General features: G+C 35.3%; 2 protein-coding genes across 2 annotated transcripts in view; both read left to right on the top strand.

Annotated features, from left to right (window-relative positions):
- The window catches only part of LOC137836685 (putative disease resistance RPP13-like protein 1), a 32,519-nt gene that overhangs the window by 10,311 nt on the left and 6,038 nt on the right, over positions 1–16,170 (top strand). The gene's annotated exons all lie outside the window — the stretch shown is intronic.
- Positions 13,130–14,647, top strand: LOC137836689 (putative phospholipid-transporting ATPase 9). Its single transcript, XM_068645378.1, has 2 exons — positions 13,130–13,771; positions 13,862–14,647. Exons 1-2 carry the CDS (start codon positions 13,710–13,712, stop codon positions 14,166–14,168), a joined length of 369 nt encoding a protein of 122 aa, XP_068501479.1. The 5' UTR covers positions 13,130–13,709; the 3' UTR covers positions 14,169–14,647.

Here is a 16,170-nt window from a genome sequence, read left to right as displayed (position 1 = left end):
ACTCCTTGGGTATTTTCGTCTGAAATTTTTACCAGACGTTCGTCACTGTGTCTATTGAGTTTTGGCTGAGACTTGAGCTCTAGATTCATCCCGCAAGATTGGTAATAAATTTTTTATTCATCACTGCCAGGGCTGAAAGGAAGGTTCGTTTGTGTGGGAAACTGTTTGATTTTTTCGCGGGTGAATACTCATCCGTTTGATGCGAAATTTGTCGCATTTTGTCCCAAATTCAGTGGAGATTCTTACGTGGAATTTCAGGAAAAAACTATTTCGGGAGAATTTTTCATAAATTTTGTGCAAACGAAAGGCTATCATCTACCAAATCTTGTGAAATAACGCCCAACTTTGTGTAATTTTTTCTGCGTCTGTATTGGGCTGAAAAAACTCACAGAAGTACTTTCATATGTTGTTTGCACCCAGGTAAGGAGACACGACCATAAACAAATCACAAAAGGAAGATACAGGGAAGAAAAATCAGGACGTTTTGTTTTCGGAAAACCAGTTTTGTTCAATCTCGGTCTGCGACTTACTACGCCTTACTCCTTGGGTATTTTGGTATGAAATTTTTACCAGACGTTCGTCACTGTGTCTATTGAGTTTTGGCTGAGACTTGAGCTCCAGATTTGTCCCGCAAGATTGGTAATAAATTTTTTATTCATCACTGCCAGGGGTGAAATGAAGGTTCGTTTGTGTGTGAAACTGTTTGATTTTTTTCGTGGGTGAATACTCATCCCTTTGACCCGAAATTTGTCGCGTTTTGTCCCAAATTCAGTGGAGATTCTTACGTGGAATTTCAGGAAAAAACTATTTCGGGAGAATATTCATAAATTTTGGGCAAACCAAAAGCTATCCTCTACCAAAACTTGTCAAATTTTGCCCAACTTTGTGCAATTTTATTCTGGGTCTGTATTGCGCTGAAAAAACTCACACAAGTACTTTCATATGTTGTTTGCACCCAGGTAAGGAGACACGTCCATAAACAAATCACAAAATGAAGATGCGTGGAAGAAAAGCAAGGACGTTTTGTTTTCGGAAAACCAGTTTTGTTCACTCTCGGTCTGGGACTTACTATGCCTTACTCCTTGGGTATTTTGGAAAGAAATTTTTACCAGACGTTCGTCACTGTGTCTACTGAGTTTTGACTGAGATTTGAGCTTCAGATTCGTCTCGCAAGATTGGCAATAAATTTTTTATTCGTCACTTCCAGGGCTGAAATGAAGGTTCGTTTGTGTGTGAAACTGTTTGATTTTTTTCGTGGGTGAATACTCATCCGTTTGACCCGAAATTTGTCGCGTTTTGTCCCAAATTTAGTGGAGATTCTTACGTGGAATTTCAGGAAAAAACTATTTCGGGAGAATTTTTCATAAATTTTGGGCAAACCAAAGGCTATCCTCTACCAAAACTTGTCAAATTTCGCCCAAGTTTGTGCAATTTTATTCTGGGTCTGTATTGCACTGAAAAAACTCACACAAGTACTTTGATATGTTGTTTGCACCCAGGTAAGGAGGCACGTCCATAAACAAATCACAAAAGGAAGATGTGTGGAAGAAAAGCCAGGACGTTTTGTTTTCGGAAACCAGTTTTGTTCACTCTCTGTCTGGGACTTACTACGCCTTACTCCTTGGGTATTTTGGTATGAAATTTTTACCAGACGTTCGTCACTGTGTCTACTGAGTTTTGGCTGAGACTTGAGCTCCAGATTTGTCTCGCAAGATTGGCAATAAATTTTTTATTCGTCACTGCCAGGGCTGAATTGAAGGTTCGTTTGTGTGTGAAACTGTTTGATTTTTTTCGTTGGTGAATACTCATCCGTTTGACCCGAAATTTGTCGCGTTTTGTCCCAAATTTAGTGGAGACTTTTACGTGGAATTTCAAGAAAAAACTATTTCGGGAGAATTTTTCATAAATTTTGGGCAAACCAAAGGCTATCCTCTACCAAAACTTGTCAAATTTCGCCCTTGTTTGTGCAATTTTATTCTGGGTCTGTATTGCGCTGAAAAAACTCACACAAGTACTTTCATATGTTGTTTGCACCCAGGTAAGGAGGCACGTCCATAAACAAATCACAAAAGGAAGATGCGTGGAAGAAAAGCAAAGACGTTTTGTTTTCGGAAAACCAATTTTGTTCACTCTCGGTCTGGGACTTACTACGCCTTACTCCTTGGGTATTTTGGAAAGAAATTTTTACCAAACGTTCGTCACTGTGTCTATTGAGTTTTGGCTGAGACTTGAGCTCCAGATACGTCCCGCTAGATTGGCAATAAATTTTTTATTCATCACAGCCAGGGCTGAAATGAAGGTTCGTTTGTGTGTGAAACTGTTTGATTTTTTTTGTGGGTGAATACTCATCCGTTTGACCCGAAATTTGTCGTGTTTCGTCCCAAATTCAGTGGAGATTCATACGTGGAATTTCATGAAAAAACAATTTCGGGAGAATTTTTCATAAATTTTGGGCAAACCAAAGGCTATCTATCCTCTACCAAAACTTGTGAAATTTCGCCCAACTTTGTGCAATTTTATTCTGAGTCCGTATTGCGCTGAAAAAACTCACACAAGTACTTTCATGTGTTTCTTGCACCCAGGTAAGGAGGCACGTCCATAGACAAATCACAAAAGGAAGATACGGGGAAGAAAAGCCAGGACGTTTTGTTTTCGCAAAACCAGTTTTGTTCACTCTCGGTCTCCGACTTACTACACCTTACTCCTTGGGTATTTTGGTCTGAAATTTTTACCAGACGTTCGTCACTGTGTCTATTGAGTTTTGGCTGAGACTTGAGCTCCAGATTCATCCCGCAAGATTGGCAATAAATTTTTTATTCATCACTGCCAGGGCTGAAAATAAGGTTCGTTTGTGTGTGAAACTGTTTGATTTTTTTCGTGGGTGAATACTCATCCATTTGACCCGAAATTTGTCGCGTTTTGTCCCAAATTCAGTGGAGATTCTTACGTGGAATTTCAGGAAAAAACTATTTCGGGAGAATTTTTCATAAATTTTGGGCAAACCAAAGGCTATCCTCTACCAAAACTTGTGAAATTTCGCCCAACTTTGTGCAATTTTATTCTGGGTCCGTATTGCGCTGAAAAAACTCACACAAGTACTTTCATATGTTGTTTTCACCCAGGTAAGGAGGCACGTCCATAAACAATTCACAAAAGTATGATGCGTGGAAGAAAAGCCAAGACGTTTTGTTTTCGGAAAACCAGTTTTGTTCACTCTCGGTCTGGGACTTAGTACGCCTTACTTCTTTGGTATTTTGGAAAGAAATTTTTAGCAGACGTTCGTCACTGCGTCTATTGAGTTTTGGCTGAGACTTGAGCTCCAGATTTGTCCCACAAGATTGGCAATAAATTTTTTATTCATCAATGCCAGAGCAAAAAGTAAGGTTTGTTTGTGTGTGAAACTGTTCGATGTTTTTCGTGGGTGAAACTGTTTGATTGTTTTCGTGGGTGAATACTCATCCGTTTGACCCGAAATGTGTCACGTTTTGTCCCAAATTCAGTGGAGATTCTTACGTGGAATTTTAGGAAAAAACTATTTCGGAAGTATTTTTCAGAAATTTTCTGCAATCCAAAGGCTATCCTCTACCAAAACTTGTGAAAATTCGCCCAACTTTGTGTAATTTTATTCTGGGTCCGTATTGCGCTGAAAAAACTCACACAAGTACTTTCAGATGTTGTTTGCACCCAGGTTAGGAGGCACGTCCATAAACAAATCACAAAAGGAAGATACGGGAAAAAAAAGCCAGGACGTTTTGTTTTCGGAAAATCGGTTTTGTTCACTCTCAGTCTGGGACTTACTACGCCTTACTCCTTGGGTATTTTCGTCTGAAATTTTTACCAGACGTTCGGCACTGTGTCTATTGAGTTTTGGCTGAGACTTGAGCTCCAAATTCGTCCCGCAAGATTGGCAATAATTTTTTTATTCATTACTGCCAGGGCTGAAAGGAAGGTTCGTTTTTGTGTGAAACTGTTTGATTTTTTTCGTTGGTGAATACTCATCCGTTTGACCCGAAATTTGTCACGTTTTGTCGCAAATTCAGTGGAGATTCTTACGTGGAATTTCAGGAAAAAACTATTTCAGGAGAATTTTTCATAAATTTTGTGCAAACGAAAGGCTATCCTCTACCAAAACTTGTGAAATTTCGCCCAACTTTGTGGAATTTTATTCTGGGTCCGTGTTGCGCTGAAAAAACTCACCCAAGTACTTTCATATGTTGTTTGCTTCCAGGTAAGGAGGCACGTCCATAAACAAATCACAAAAGGAAGATGAGGGGAAGAAAAGCCAGGACGTTTTCTTTTCGAAAAACCAGTTTTGTTCTCTCTCGGTCTGGGACTTACTACGCCTTACTCCTTGGTATTTTGGTCTGAAATTTTTAGCAGACGTTCGTCACTGTGTCTATTGAGTTTTGGCTGAGACTTCAGCTCCAGATTCGTCCTGCAAGATTGGCAATAAATTTTTTATTCATCACAGCCAGAGCTGAATGGAAGGTTCAATTATGTGTGAAACTGTTTAATTTTTTTCGTGGGTGAATAGTCATCCGTTTGACCCGAAATTTGTCGCGTTTTGTCCCAAATTCAGTGGAGATTCTTACGTGGAATTTCAGGAAAAAACTATGTCGGGAGAATTTTTCATAAATTTTGTGCAAACCAAAGGCTATCCTCTACTAGAACTTGTGAAATTTCGCCCAACTTTGTGCAATTTTATTCTGGGTCCGTATTGCGCTGAAAAAACTCAACAAGTACTTTCATATGTTGTTTGCACCCAGGTAAGGAGGCACGTCCATAAACAAATCACAAAAGGAAGATACGGGGAACAAAAGCCAGACGTTTTGTTTTCGGAAAACCAGTTTTGTTCACTCTCGGTCTGGGACTTACTACGCCTTACTCCTTGGGGATTTTGGACTGAAATTTTTACCAGACGTTCGTCACTGTGTCTATTGAGTTTTGGCTGAGACTTGAGCTCCAGATTCGTCCCGCAAGATTAGCAATAAATTTTTTATTCATCACTGCCAGGGCTAAAAGGAAGGTTCGTTTTTGTGTGAAACTGTTTGATTTTTTTCGTGGGTGAATACTCATCCGTTTCACCCGAAATTTGTCTCGTTTTGTCCCAAATTCAATGGAGATTCTTACGTGGAATTTCAGGAAAAAACTATTTCAGGAGAATTTTTCAGAAATTTTGTGCAAACCAAAGGCTATCATCTACCAAAGCATGTGAAATTTCGCCCAACTTTGTGCAATTTTATTCTGGGTCCGTATTGCGCTGAAAAAAGTCACACAAGTACTTTCATATGTTGTTTGCACCCAGGTAAGGAGGCACGTCCACAAACAAATCACAAAAGGAAGATACGGGGAAGAAAAGCCAGGACGTTTTGTTTTCGGAACACCAGTTTTGTTCACTCTCGGTCTGGGACTTACTACGCCTTACTCCTTGGGTATTTTGGTCTGAAATTTTTACCAGACGTTGATCTCTGTGTCTATTGAGTTTTGGCTGAGACTTGAGCTCCAGATTCGTCCCCCAAGATTGGCAATAAATTTTTTATTCATCACTGCAATGTGTGAAAGGAAGGTTCGTTTATGTGTGAAACTGTTTGATTTTTTTCGTTAGTGAATACTCATCCGTTTGACCCGAAATTTGTCGCGTTTTGTCCCAAATTCAGTGGAGATTCTTACGGTTAATTTCAAGAAAAAACTATTTTTGGAGAATTTTTCAGAAATTTTTTTGCAAACCAAACGTTATCCCCTACCAAAACTTCTTCAATTTCGCCCAACTTTCTGCAATTATATTTTGAGTCCGTATTGTGTTGAAAAAATTCACACAAGTACTTTCATATGTTGTTTGCAACCAAGACGTTTTGTTTTCGGAAAACCAATTTTGTTCACTCTCTGTCTGGGACTTACTACGCCTTACTCCTTGAGTATTTTGGTCTGAAACTTTTACCAGACGTTCGTCACTGTGTCTATTGAGTTTTAGTTGTGTCTTGAGCTCCACATTCGTCCCACAAGATTGACAATAAACTTTTATTTATCACTGCTAGGGCTAAAAGGAAGGTTCGTTTGTGTGTGAAATTGTTTGATGTTTTCGTGGGTGAATACTCATCCATTTGACCCGAAATTTGTCGCGTTTTTTCCGAATTTCAATTGAGATTTTTACGTGGAATTTCAGGAAAAATCTAATTCGGGAGTATTTTTCAGAAATTTTGTGCAAAACAAAGGCTATCCTCTACCAAAACTTGTGAAATTTCGCCCAACTTTCTGCAATTTTATTCTGGGTTTGTATTGCGCTGAAAAAATTCACACAAGTACTTTCATATGTTGTTTGCACCCAGGACGTTTTGTTTTTGGAAAACCAGTTTTGTTCACTCTCGGTCTGGGACTTACTACGCCTTACTCCTTGGGTATTTTGGTCTGAAATTTTTACCAGACGTGTCACTGTGTCTATTGAGGTTTGGCTGAGACTTGAGCTCCACATTCGTCCCACAAGATTGGCAATAAACTTTTTATTCATCACTGTCATGGCTGAAAGGAAGGTTCGTTTGTGTGTGAAACTGTTTGATTTTTTCGTGGGTGAATACTCATCCGTTTGACCAGAAATTTTTCGCGTTTTGTCCCAAATTCAGTGGAGATTCTTACGTGGAATTTCAGGAAAAAACTATTTCGGGAGAATTTTTCATAAATTTTGTGCAAACCAAAGGCTATCCTCTACCAAAACTAGTGAAATTTCGCCCAACTTTGTGCAATTTTATTCTGGGTCCGTATTGTGCTGGAAAAATTCACACAAGTACTTTCATATGTTGTGTGTGTTAGAATATATGGCCTTAAACGAGAGGAGGGTGAATTGTTTAAGAAGGATTTTTGAAAACTTTTAAGCTTAGAATGAAAATACTTCAGAAGAACCTTGATTAAGGATTCAGTTTTTCCAAAACAAACAGCAAAAGCACAAAGCTGGAAAAACAATCGGTTGTTTATACCAGTTCCACAATATCAAACTGAATTAAAGAGATAGGGATAGAGAAAATGTACACAGTTGTTTATACTGGTTCACTCCACACAAGAGCTACGTCCAGTCTTCTCAGAAACCCTGAGGATATCCACTAAGCAATCACCACTTGATCACTTACACCACAACCAAGAGAATGACCTTGAACACCTCAAGAAACACACTCTCCTTGGCCAACACTGAGATTGCTGATCTTGAACACCTCAAGAACACACAGCCAATCTCAGCAACACACACAAATGAATTGTTCAGCAGTTTACAAAGATTACACTTGTTACAGATGAAAATCTGAAATCAATACAAGTAGAATCCCTATTCAGCACCTTGATCAATCTCTCAACTCTTTAGCAATCTCAGAATACTTTTAAAAACTCTTAGATGAAAAACTTTGTGTCAAGATTCTTAATATATCAAAACTGTTTTTCAGAATATATCTAAGAATATAGTTTGTTATCAAATCTTAACAAACTCTTAATTGCATTTAAAATAGATTGGTCAAAGCATTTAATGACTGGAGCGTATTCAGTTAAAGCATTTAAAGCTCAGTCAAAGAAAACAGTTTTTCTGTTATGGTTTTAAAACAAACAATCGATTGTTTCCTCAAATCAATCGGTTGTTTTGTTACTTAACAAAATAAACCATTCAAAAACAGTTTTCAAACTTTCTCAAAACACCTAAGTGTAAACAATCAGTTGTTTCAACTTAGTTTTAAAAACATTTTGCTTTGTTAAAATTGAGATGCTAATTGCTTTGAGATTTAATCTAAGTGTTGATTACAACATTGAACTACCCCAGAACAAGGCTAAAACCAGCACAGCAGCATCAACCAAAGCAGAGGCTTCATCATCCTTCAAAGGATTTGGATTCTTCAAAACATTGAACACCACTTGGTTCAACAGTGTGCACCCAGGTAAGGAGGCACTTCCATAAACAAATCACAAAAGGAAGATACGGGGAAGAAAAGTTAGGACGTTTTGTTTTCAGAAAACCAGTTTTGTTCACTCTCAGTCTAGGACTTACTACGCCTTATTCCTTGGGTTTTTTGGTCTTCAATTTTTACCAGACGTTTGTCACTGTGTCTATTGTGTTTTTGCTGAGACATGAGCTCCAGATTCGTCCCACTAGATTGGCAATAAACTTTTTATTCATCACTGCCAGGGCTGAAAGGAAGGTTCGTTTGTATGTGAAACTCTTTGATTTTTTTCGTGGGTGAATACTCATCCGTTTGACCCGAAATTTGTCGCGTTTTGTTCCAAATTCAATGGAGATTCTTACGTGGAATTTCAGGAAAAAAACTTTTTCGGGAGAATTTTTCAAAAATTTTGTGCAAACAAAAGACTATCCTCTACCAAAACTTGTGAAATTTCACCCAACTTTCTGCAACTTTATTCTGGGTCCGTATGATGCTGAAAAAATTCACACAAGTACTTTCATATAATGTTTGCACCCAGGTAAGGAGGCACGTCCATAAACAAATCACAAAAGGAAGATACGAGGAAGAAAAGCCAAGACGTTTTGTTTTCGGAAAACTAGTTTTGTTCACTCTCGGTCTGGGACTTACTACGCCTTACTCCTTGGGTATTTTGGTCTGAAATTTTTACCAGACGTTCGTCACTGTGTCTATTGAGTTTTAGTTGAGACTTGAGCTCCAGATTCGTCCCATAAAATTGGCAATAAATTTTTTATTCATCACTGCCAGGGCTGAAAGGAAGGTTCGTTTGTGTGTGAAACTATTTGATTTTTTTCGTGGGTGAATACTCATCCGTTTGACTCGAAATTTGTCGCATTTTGTCCCAAATTCAATGGAGATTCTTACGTGGAATTTCAGGAAAAAACTATTTCGGCAGAATTTTTCAAAAATTTTGTGTAAACTAAAGGCTATCCTCTACCAAAACTTGTGAAATTTCGCTTTACTTTCTGCAATTTTATTCTGGGTCCCGTATTGCGCTGAAAAAATTCACACAAGTACTTTCATATGTTTTTTGCACTCAAGTAAGGAGGTACGGTCATAAACAAATCACAAAAGGTGATGAGAATCAAAAATACATGAAGATGACCAAGGATGCTATACTTGAAGGGTCATCTCAACAAGCAATTACAGAGGCCATCAATAGTAGGAATGGTCAAGGACCACAATATTTGAAGTTCTTCCTATTAGTCTTCTTAAAAAGATGAGGCCCAAGCCCAACATGAAGGCCCAAGCTCAAGTCATAACTCAAAGAACTACTAGGAGCAAGGGCACAAGCATTAAATAAATGAGCATCATTTGGTGACTCTTCTTGTAATTACTCTTGTATAGTTGTAGGAGGTGAGGATATTAAAATAGGAGTGGGAATGTACAAAATAAAGTCACATTGTCCATGTGACTTAGGGGGATGGTGTAGGACTAGTTTAGGAGGTGCTAAAATAGAAAAAAGGTCACAACTTCCATGTGACTCAAGTTTGGCTCCAAATTTGAATTACATTTAGAGGGAAATTTGAATTTGATTAGCTTTTCATTTCAGCACCTCTAAGGCTATAAATAGAAGTGCTTGCTCTTGTAAAATTCAGATTTGAAAATAGAGTAAGTTACTATGCTCAATTTGTGAGTGATTGTGAGACTAGTTCTCCTCTTCCTTGTCTTATCTTGTGATGCATTGGGAGCATTCAAGTGGCGGCAAATCTGCACTTATCTTGGAACATTCATCATCCAAGTGGCGTGTCCATTTCCCAAACCAAGCTTCAACCACATAAGTTTCATCTTCCTTAATCTTGTTTCTTCAATTTCAATCGGTATATTCATTTCTTCTTTCAATTCTTTCCATTTTTTGCAATTACACATTTCAATTGTTTTTCTATTTGTGTTCTTATTTTGTTCTTGCTTTCCTTTCAATTCCGCCAAGTGATTGTGATAATGACATGACACTCATTGTTTGAATGAGTTTGGCTTCTCTTTTGGATGACATTATCCTCCATTGAGATGACCTTAAGCCTCCTTATATGTTGTGTATCTTGTTTAGTGTCAATCAAGCTCATATCATGTGGTATCTAGAGCTATGGTTGTGCTGAATTTTTTTTTTTTTTAGTTGTTGGACTCTTTGATTCTGTTTTTGTGTTAGTAATTCTGTTTTTGCTTTATTTTGAGTCTTTCTTGCTATTTTTAATTGGTGAAATTCATTGTGTTTGAGTCATTTTGATTTTAGAATCCATACTTGTTTTGTCTAGTCATGTTTTTCCTACAATGTCATCAATTCCTTGTAGTCCTTTTATTGCTAATTTTGGTTGATTGCTTTTATTTGAGTACAGTTTTGTGAATCTGTTTTTATAACGTCAGCCTAACTAAGATGTCAAGTTGCATAATAATGTCTAACATGAAAGCTTTTATAATATATATATATATATATATATATATATAATTTATATTTGATATTTTAATGTATGTATATATATAATTAGTGTCCTGCGTTAATATATTTTTTTCTGAATATAATTTAATTTTTTAATTTTATTTTCATATTTACAATTTACCTTTCGGTAATTTCTACATGTCCAGATTGTTATCCAACCACCACATATAATAGTAAGCGTGTGTTAACCAAATATCGTTGTTCCATCCTTCAAAAGAATATCGAGACATTTATTTTAACTCAAAATTAGTTACATAATTTTGAACAGGTAACATTACTTTAATTATTTATTACTTAATCTTTTATAATTAAAATTCTTATTGTATATGGGGATAAAAAAAAAAAATAATCTTTATTATTGCATTCAAGACTCTAACCCTAATATTATGTAAAGGCTAGAGACGTGAATTATTGATATTGGATAGTAATATATTTTTATGATTTTGGATTGTATTTTCCTATTTAGATTTTATGTTTCAAAAGGAATATGTTGGATTGACTTTTGAGATAATTATTTAGATTTTATTTGAATGTTATTTCTAATTATTATTTAGTGTTTTTTATATGATATTTAGAATTACCATTTATTGATATTATTATTATTATACATATACATATATATTATAGTCATTATATGCATATTGATTTTAGTTTTCATATTAGAAAATAATAAGAGAAAGAAAAAAACTAAACTAAAACGTTACCTGTGGCAGCATAGAACAAAACCAATTTATCCTTGTCAACGTGAACTGAACTATTATTGATTACTTCAGCAAACTAGTTATGTACTAAAAAATTGAATTGAACTGTTATAGACTTCTAAACTTCATTTTTCTAAATAAACTGTTTTGCTGAACTTCTTCATGGGTCTATTTGCTTTTCAAGGAAGAAAATAGAGCGCACTTTTCTGCAATGCACACCACTGTTTCAATTAATTATGCCACTTTCCGTTTTGGAAACAAACAATCAATGTAAGAAAATTGAAAAAAAGTGATGAATATAGAAAGACAAATAGACTAAATATAATGCAAGATGTACCAAATACTATGTCAGGCACTATAATTATATAAACCAAGACAAATGAACTTTTCCGAGAGCACTCATCATGCCATCAACCCTCTAGCAGAAACAAAAACTAGATGAAATTAAAGGTAAAAGATCTCAAACCAGATATGAAATGTGAATGAAAGAAATTCAACAGTTCAGACGTGATTGTTTGAAATTCAGCACAGTCAATATTAAAGAAATAAGACCCTTTCCTTCTTCATACATTGTTTCCTAAATATATATATAAATATAAAAGCAAAATTATGTATGATATGTTAATATCAACATGTTTGCTCTATAATTTGTTAATACTGAAGCTAACTTTTGTTACAACCTGGAGGAGGTGCCCTCAAATTTTCATAAACTCACAAAGTTGCCTTGAATTTACAATAACAAGTGACAAAGATGCCAATGCATTTGGGAAAATTGAAGAATCTTAAAGTACTAAGTACATAGATATGACCCAAGTTAAAAGGTTTTTCAAAGCAACTTCTTCGTTTAAAGGAAATATATATTTGTGATAACATGGAAGCATGGTGCTTACCAGAGGGTATAACTAGATCCATTTCAACTCCTGAAATCTTTAATTTTTTTAAAAATATCTCTTGCATAAATATAAAAATATATTCCTTTATTATTTATATTTAAGACATTCAAATTGAGAAATTGTTAATATTTGATATTTTGTTATATTTTACTCTATATATAGAGTATATGAATAAATAAATCAAACTCCTCGATATCATATATCTTTTAAATTTGCATGAATATAATATAATTGTTGCATAGAAGATATTATTTGAAGTCAGAGATTATCCAAGCAATTAAAATTTTGGTTTCGAAATACTCTCAGATTTCATTTGTTTCATCTTATTATCATTATTATCAGACATTCATTCATGGATTACAGTTGTCAACACTTTTCTTATCAGAAACAGTCAACAATTATTCCTTCACTGGGGCCCACAACCCTCTTCCCATATCAGGATTTCATACTTTCATTCATCACAACGAAATGTGTTATACTTAAACTGATGATATTTGTTAAAGGAGGATGGCTCAGCTACGTTTTTCATGATTCAATTACTTTTATTTTATTCTTATTTTCGTGCAAAATTATTTCAATTGTTCTCTTGAAATTAAATTCCAACCAAATGTGTTTCCTAATTTTAGAATACTACGAAAATCGTGAAGGTGGTCTGGCATTTGGCATCCATTCGGAACGAGTATTCTGTAGTTGGAAGTTATGGCGGCATCATCTTCATTTATCTAGCTTTCTGAGTATATTTGTTTTCATTTCCACATTTTTTCCTTCTATCTTCTTATTTCATGCTGCTACAGTTTCTGACAAAAAAAAAATGAACTTAAACCTAATAATAGATCACTGAAACTGGGGAGAAAATGACCCCAAAAATAAAATTCAGTTGTTAACTATGGAAAATGACCCCATAAAAAGAAAAGGTTCAATTATGGATTTTTTTAATTTATTGGATGATAGAAATTATAGTTATAGGGAAACTTTCCTTTCTGCAAAATCATATGTAGAGGGAAAGACTCTCAAAAAGTGTCCTTCTTAAATCTGGTTTAAGGATGAAAGATTGACGGGAAGAATTAAAGCCTTTCATGTTTGGAAGAATATTGGCTGAAAAAGGAGAACAGTAAAGGTCATAAGATTCAATAAAAAGAGAAGCAAAATAAATGTAAACTAAATTTACTAACTACAAGAAAATCAGCTTTACCATAGGAGTCGTCTAACTCAATTAGTTGAGCAGTGTGGTGTGTTTTTTTTATCAGCAAGAAAAAATAAATAAATATGAATCATTTCAGGGGTGATCCAACCCTTATACATCTTGCACTGAAAGCCCATAACAATCAAAACAAACAACATAGTTGAGTAGTGTGTGAGTTGTTGAAAACCTCCTAGTACCTATATTCAGTTCCAATGAATAAAAGAATCATCTTTAACTCTTAATAAGAGAAAATTATACTTGAAATTTTGTAAATGATTTGATTCATGTAGTGCCAATGAGTGGTATATATTTCGAGTTTGTATTCTTTGTCTTTATTTCTGATAAACTCTGTCAACAGGTTTGAACCTGTTTGATATATTTGGTCCATGCAGAGAGAGTGATTTAAGAAGCTTTGAACAAGTCTTTACATATCATATTATAATTTTGGCACATTTTCATTGTTTTTAAATTTGTGTTTAATTTACTGTTCATTGGGTTAATTTTTGACCAGCTTCTAATGTGTTAGAGTTCAGCAGTTCCCGCAAAAGAATGTCAGTGATAGTGAGGAATGAGGAAAATCAATTATTGCTCCTATGCAAGGGTGCAGACAGGTTTCAATTAATATCCCATGCTTTTTGAATGATGGAGTTGTTATTAGCATGTAGTAACGTCAAATTGTGTATTTCCCTGCATATATTCAGTGTAATGTTTGAAAGGCTCTCACAGCATGGAAGACAGTTTGAGGTTGAAACCAGAGATCATATCAAAAGTTACGCCGAGGCTGTATTTGACATGGAAATAGAGGTTCCTGAGTGTATTGAAAAGCTTGCACGGGCAAAAATCAAGTTATGGGTATTGACTGGAAATATGCAGGTTACAAGGTTGGTAAAATTGGGAACTGGGAAGACAATAACATTATGTATTGGTGATGGGGCAAATGATGTTGGCATGCTTCAGGAGGCTGATATTGGAGTTGGCATTAGTGGTGCTGAAGGGATGCAGGTCTAAAGATACATTTTATTATTCTTATCAGGGCTTCTCTTTTACCTGTCCTTAAGAAAGTTTATATTCTCCGAAACCATAATAAATTAAGAAACTGAAGAGTTTCTAATATAACTTAGGGAGTGTTAAAGAGCTTCTTTAGGGACTTTATTTGAGCTTATGATAATAATTGATGATTCTTATAACCTCTTTAGCTTATTTCAATGAGCTTCATAGTCAAGCTTATCAAAATAAGTTGTTATTAGCCTATTCCAATTACCTCTATGTTCATATTTATGAGAAATGATCTTATATGAGATAATAACTTATTGAAGATGTGCTTAATGAAGATATTTTTACCCGAGTGTGCCATTAGTCTAACAAGGCCTACATGTTCTTAACTCCTTTGTGCTGTTTAGCATGTGGTCTTAATATGTTATTGCATTTGGATTGTTTTAAATTATGGAGAAATTCACTTAAGCATAATGAACCAAGTTGTCAGACCAACATGCATGCAGCATGACCAACATGCATGCAACATAAGTTATCACTAATGTTATTGTGTACTGAATAAAGTTGTAATAAATCAAAAAGTATCACATACAAAAGAAAATTTGTTTGTGTGTGAAACTGTTTGATTTTATTTGTGGATGAATAATCATCCGTTTGACCTAAATCTTGTCGTGTTTTGTCTCATATTCAGTCGAGATTCTTACGTGAAATTTTAGAAAAAAACTATTTCGGGAAAATTTATCAGAAATTTTGTGCAAACCAAAACTTGTGAAATTTCGCCCAAATTTCTGCAATTTTATTCTGGGTCCGTATTGCGCTAAAAAAATTCACACAAATACTTTCATATGTTGTTTGCACCCAGGTAAGGAGGTGCGTCCATAAACAAATCACAAAGAGAAGATACGGAGAAGAAAAGGAATGACGTTTTGTTTTCGGAGAACCACTTTTGTTCACTCCCGGTCTTGGACTTACTATGCCTTACTTCTTGGGTATTTTAGTCTAAAATGTTTACCAAACATTCGTCATTGTGTCTATTGAATTTTGGCTAAGATTTGAGTCTTAAATTCGTCCCAGGATTTCATCGACAGAACACAGTGTTGAGCAGAAGCCAACCGTGTGGAATGTCTCTGACAAAGCATGTAGCTGTACATACACATTTCAATGCACTCAAATTCCTATGTTCTACCTTTATTTTTGTGTTCTTCTTTACACAACCCTTATGTACTATAGTTCTAACCTTGGGGTTGATCTTCGAAATATGTAATGCATTTCAATTAGATTACACAAGAAAAATTATTGTATGGTACAGAAAACCACTAACTTCCTTACATGCAAACCTCTGTATCATCACTCAAAGATGCTATCACTCTCTTCCCTTTGTATAGAAGCATGGCCTCATAAGAAATTGTTCCCACAGTGATAGGAACCTGCAGCAGGTTCAATACCCAATATAGCATTAAGCAATTTGAATATTAGTTCTTTCCTATCTGCGGTGCAAGTTTCAAGATCCGCACAGATACAAGAAATCCACGTTCCTTCCAATAGATACTTTCAACTTTTGTATTGTGCGTATGCTCCTCATTACTACACCTTCACATCATGGTCCTTCAATCCTCATTATGTGCTAATTAATTTTCCACAATATCTCTGTTACTTTTCAATTACAATTTTCTGAAGTTGCAAATGTTTCACTCTATGATCGGCATTTACTAAACAAAAGAAACTCTAAGTTTTAGAGGAGATGGCCAGATGAGTTTTAATTGATTATTTGTTAATTGGCAATAATATAATTCTTTTTTCCAAATCAAACATTTTTCTAGAAGTTGCCTTTTTGCTGTTGTTATCTGTTGTTGCTTTTGAACAAAATTAGTAATAATGTCATAGCGTTGCAAATATCACTATGGATTTGTGTTTAAGATTCTATAGCTTAGCAGGCATGTGTTTAATTACAATAAACTGATGAGCCTTAGAATGTGATGAACCAAATGTTTCCCTGTGTCCAACATTTTCCATCATT

The sequence above is a fragment of the Phaseolus vulgaris genome, chromosome 4, assembly GCF_000499845.2.
Source record: "Phaseolus vulgaris cultivar G19833 chromosome 4, P. vulgaris v2.0, whole genome shotgun sequence".
Taxonomy (NCBI): domain Eukaryota; kingdom Viridiplantae; phylum Streptophyta; class Magnoliopsida; order Fabales; family Fabaceae; genus Phaseolus; species Phaseolus vulgaris.
Note: the sequence above shows the minus strand (reverse complement) of the source record. Positions and strands in the feature narration are given on the sequence as shown.